The following is a 4,968-nucleotide window of genomic DNA, read 5'->3' as shown; positions in this document are numbered from 1 at the left end:
GGTCAGTGGGACCTGGATGGTCAGTGGGGCCTGAGCGGTCAGTGGGGCCTGAGCGGTCAGTGGGGCCTGCTGGGCCGGGGGGGAAGCACAGAGCTGCTCCAGCAGGGGCACCTCCTGCTGTGTCACCCCTGCAGTGCTCTGAGCAGGGTGAGGGGCGTGGCTGGATGGGGTGGTTTGGTTCCTGACATGTGCCTGTGTCACACCTGGAGCACTCTGAGCAGTGTGAGGTGTGTGATTGGTGAGGTGGTTGTCTCCCAGGTGTGGTGGTTGTTTCCCAGCTGTGCCTGTGTCGCACCTGGAGCACTCTGAGCAGTGTGAGGTGTGACAGGTGAGGTGGTTGTCTCCCAGGTGTGGCAGCTGTCAGAGAGGATCAGCATCAACGTGTGCTCGCTGCTGGACTGGAAGCGCTGCGTGGCCGTGCACCTCTGGTACCTCCTGCCTCCCACTGCCTCCATCTCCAGGGCCCTGGCCATGTACGAGTCAGCCTTCCAGGTGGGTCACTCACCTGTCCAAAAGGAGACTCTCAGGGTGCCACCAGCTGTCTGGTGCTGCACTGAGGCTCCTGTGAGCAGCCAAGGATCACTGCCAAGGGACTGAGTGTGGCACTGAGTGTAGGACAAGGGGGAATGGCTTCCCACTGCCAGAGGGCAGGGTTAGATGGGATATTGGGAAGGAATTCCTGGCTGGGAGGGTGGGGAGGCCCTGGCCCAGGTTGCCCAGAGAAGCTGTGGCTGCCCCTGGATCCCTGGAAGTGTCCCAGGCCACGTTGGACGGGGCTTGGAGCAACCTGGGCTGGTGGAAGGTGTCCCTGCTCATGGCAGGGGTGGCACTGGATGGGCTTTGAGGTCCCTTCCCGACTCAGACCAGTCTGGGATTCTACAGAATCATAAATTCTGAGGAGAAGACCCATGATGGAGTGTTTCCAGGTGTTTGACAGCTGGACAGAATGAGTCAGAGGGACAGTGCCCCGCAGCAGGAAGGCCATTGGAGCCAGGCAGCCTGTTTTCCTGTTGGGAACATTAATGCACAGCTCCCTGCAGTGTCCAACAGCTCCATGTGTGCCCCCCCTGCTCCCCAGCACAGACACTGTCCCCCAGCCCAGCCTGGCTCCATGCATTATGCAGAGCCCTGTTTGCTGTGCAGAGCTCAGCTCTGTGTCAGAGGACAAAGGGCTCTGCTGAAAAAGGTGTTTAATCATTTAACTAAAGCCAGCTCAGCCTCCATCCTGCTGCCTCGAGCAGCCCAGGCACAGCAGCACGGCTGGGGACTTGTCACTGATGTTCTGTTGCGGTATTCAGGGTTCTCTGTGTGTCAGTATCAAGTGTCCAGCACTTCAAAATACTGAACTGCAGGGAAATTTTCCTGTAAAATTGCTGTGGCTGACTCAGTCTGTCCAGACTCTGCTTAGCTACAGAGAGAAGGCTCACAGGGATGCACCAGGGATGACTTCCATCAAGTCATCTGTGGTTTTCCAGCTCTAAAACCCTTCAAGAGTACAGGCTGTGTGTGTGACAGCTGGCTGTACGTCCAGCCAGTGGCTCGTGAGAGCTCAGTGTGAAATGTGAACCTGCCAAAGCATTTTGAGTTCAGTTTTTCCATGCTGGTCTGTAGTTCTGTGGGAATTCCAACTGCAGGTGCAGTTGGTTGCACCTGCCTTGGAGCGGAGAGATTCTCCTGAGTCTGCTGAGCTGTGGAATTCAGTTCTGTTCAGAATATTATCTTTACACTTCTGTTGAAACTATTCCCCTAGAACACCTCAGAGTGTGAAAAATACGCCTGCTGTCCCCTGCCCCCTTACCTGGAGGATTCCGGGTGTGTGGTCGAAGAAGATGACAATGCAGGAAGGCCCCTGAGAGATGTCTGCTTCCATTTGTTGAAGCTCTACAGCGACAGGTAAGGGGGCAAAGAGGTCAAAGAGTATTTAGAAAACCCCTGATCAGTCAGTGACTCCCTGAGTTCCCAAGCCAGGGGAGTGAAATCAGCCAGAAGCACTTAGAGCAGTCCAAAACGAGCCCCACATGTACCCCACGACCCTGACAGAAGGTGGTGACACTGGGGATGGTAGAGATGGGGAACCCTCAGCTTTGGGGCACATTTGTGGGGCTTTAGGTGCTTTGTCTGTCTGAAGAGTGTAGAGAGGCTTCTCCCTGCCTCTTTGACAGTGAGAAATTTGCAGGGAGCACATACAGAGGAAAAGGGGTGACAGTCTGGCTGCAGGCTCAAAAGAATTTAAACAGTTTCTCCTGTTATTTTTCTTGTTAAAAAAGAAAACCAAAGCCCTACTTTGATGTAAATCACGTACACGGAGTAGCTGGAGGTGGGTGAAGGGCAGGAACTGAGCAGCACCGATTTCTGATTTGATTTTGTGGGCACAGTGAGCTCTTTGTTACCAGTGTTTTCCCCTCCAGGTGCTACGACCTTGACCAGCTGCTGGACCCCAGGAGTGTCACGTCTGACCCGCTGGATTTCCGCCTCAGCTGGCACCTGTGGGAGGTGCTGCGGGCCCTCAACTACTGCCACCTGTCCCAGCAGAGCCGGGGGGTGCTGAACACCAGCTTTGCTGCCCAGCTGGAGAGCGAGGGGCTGTGGGAGTGGGCCGTGTTCGTGATGCTGCACGAGCCCGACGCGCAGTGAGTGACCCTTCTGAGCCTTCTGGCCGGGAAACACTGCAGCCTGTCCTAGAGACCCGGGCTTATTGTGGCTTCTCCTGCAGCAAACTCTGCCCCTGGAGAACTTCATGACACTTGTGAAAATCAGAGAATCACAGAATGGGTTGGGTTGGGAGGGATCTTAAAGCTCATCTCATTCCACGCAGGGACACCTTCCACCAGCCCAGGTTGTTCCAAGCCCCATCCAACCTGGCCTTGGACACTTCCAGGGATCCAGGGGCAGCCACAGCTTCTCTGGGCAACCTGGGCCAGGGCTTCCTCACCCTCACAGGGAAGGATTCCTTCCCAATCTTCCATCTAACCCTGCCCTCTGGCAGTGGGAGCCATTTTCCCTTGATGGTGTGCCCTTCCCTATTGGAAGGTGTCCCTGCCCATGGCACAGGGTGGAACCGGATGAGCTTTAATGTCCCTCCCAACCCAAATTAATACATTTCAATACTATTTTTCATCAAGTGATAACTTCAAATCGAGCCTGAATGTTTACTTTTAGGGGCCTGGACCAGACTTAAAAGTTCTTAAGTTGGCAACATTTAAGCTGTTCCAAAACACCAGCGATGATTTCTTAGTGGTTAACCTGTACCGAAGGAATTTGACTGACCCTTGACCTTTTCTTAATTGCACCACTGTTCTGTAGAGTGCCGGAGTGGGTTGGGTTGGGAGGGACCTTGTAGACCTGCTCCTGGTGTTGGGGTGACGTGGGTGGCAGGAAGGGTGCCCGCTGAGTGAGCCCTGTCCGTGCCAGGTGCCGGGAGAAGGCCGTGCGGGAGCTGCTGAGCCGGCACTGCACCCTCGCCGAGACCCCCGAGTCCTGGGCCAAGGAGACCTTCCTGACACAGCGGCTCTGCGTCCCCCCGCACTGGATCCACGAGGCCAAGGCCGTTCGGGCCAGGATGGAGGGGGACAAGCACAAGGAAGCCCTTTTCCTCTTCAAGGCTGGGCACTGGAACCAGTGCCACAAGCTGGTTGTCAGGCACTTGGCCTCAGGTGGGTCTGTGCCCCTGGGGCAGAGGTGTCAGTCCTGTGGGTGTCCCTGCTGTGGGAGACGGGGTGGCCTCTGTTCCTGACCCCATTTCTCTTCAGATGCAATTATCAACGAGAACTACAAGTACCTGAAGGGGTTCCTGGAAGACCTGTCCCCTCCGGAGCGCAGCGCCCTCATCCAGGACTGGGAGCTGGCAGGGCTGGTCTACCTCGACTACATCCGTGTCAATGAGATGCTGGACAGGATTCAGCAGGTGAGAGGCTAAAACTGGGGGTATTTCCCTGCACTGTGGGAACTCTCACAAAGTCTGGCTCTAAGGATAAGCTGTTCCTCTGTTCAGGGGCAGGTGGTGCTTCCCTTTGGCAGACACTTCAAACAGAACATGGGGCATCTCTGAAAATGGGGATTTGGTATTTGCTGTTGCAGCCAGGGCTGGGCTCTGCCCTGCAAACATGCTCTGTGGGTGTGTGACAGTGAGAAGGGAAAGGGAAGGGACAAAGCCAGCACTCAGTGTGTCCATCCCCTCCAGCTGCAGTCCAGGCCTCCCCTTCCCCCATTTCAGTGTTTAGTTCAGGCAGGTCTTGGTGAACAGTGTTCCCTGGTGGGTTGTTTGGCTCCAAGGGCCCCAGGGCTCTGGTTCTGCTGCCTCAGCTGACTGTCCTGTTTGCTTCCAGCTGGATTGTTCCACCTACGAGCTGGAGCGGTTACACACCAAAGTGACGTCCCTGTGCAACAGGATAGAGCAGCTGCAGTGCCACAACGCCAAGGACCGCCTGGCTCAGTCGGGTAGGTGACAGCCCTGGCACAGCCAGTGCCACAGCCTGGCTGCCACCTGGCCTGCAGGTGCACCCCAAAATAATTGAGCTTGGAAAACCCTCTTAAGATCCCTGAGTCCAGTTGCTCCCCCAGCACTGCCAAGGCCACCACTAACCCTGTCCCCCAGTGCCACATCCCTGTGGCTGTTAAATCCCCACAGGGATGTGACTCCACCACTGCCCTGGGCAGCTGTGCCAGGGCTGGACAGCCCTTTCTGTGGAGGAATTTTCCCAATATCCAACCTGGCACAGCTGGAGGTCGTTCCCTCTCCTCCTGTCCCTTATTCCCTGGGAGCAAAGCCCGACTCCTCCCCGGCTCCCCCCTCCTGTCAGATACTTGCAGAGCCAGAAGGTCCCTCCTGAGCCTCCTTTTCTCCAGGCTGAGCCCCCCCCAGCCCTTTCAGAGAAGGACTTTTCCCCCATATCCAATGTAAAGCTCCCTGGCACAGCCTGAGGTGGATTCCTCTGGCCCTGTGCTGAGGGACAGCCCTGTCCCTGTGCC

The 4,968-nt window shown here is 56.3% G+C and overlaps 1 protein-coding gene across 1 annotated transcript in view; it reads left to right on the top strand.

The window, feature by feature from the left end:
- The window catches only part of NUP98 (nucleoporin 98), a 29,584-nt gene extending 24,991 nt beyond the window's left edge, over nt 1–4,593 (top strand). The window contains exons 23-28 of the mRNA XM_029965753.1: nt 317–492; nt 1,751–1,893; nt 2,409–2,630; nt 3,412–3,653; nt 3,750–3,904; nt 4,326–4,593. Of these exons, the coding sequence (XP_029821613.1) occupies nt 317–492; nt 1,751–1,893; nt 2,409–2,630; nt 3,412–3,653; nt 3,750–3,904; nt 4,326–4,445 (1,058 nt within the window). The 3' untranslated portion in view covers nt 4,446–4,593. The remainder of the gene's footprint in view (nt 1–316; nt 493–1,750; nt 1,894–2,408; nt 2,631–3,411; nt 3,654–3,749; nt 3,905–4,325) is intronic.
- The last annotated feature ends 375 nt before the right edge of the window (nt 4,594–4,968 follow it).

The sequence above is a fragment of the Manacus vitellinus genome, unplaced genomic scaffold, assembly GCF_001715985.3.
Source record: "Manacus vitellinus isolate BGI_N305 unplaced genomic scaffold, ASM171598v3 scaffold_119_pilon, whole genome shotgun sequence".
Lineage (NCBI taxonomy): Eukaryota > Metazoa > Chordata > Aves > Passeriformes > Pipridae > Manacus > Manacus vitellinus.
Note: the sequence above shows the minus strand (reverse complement) of the source record. Positions and strands in the feature narration are given on the sequence as shown.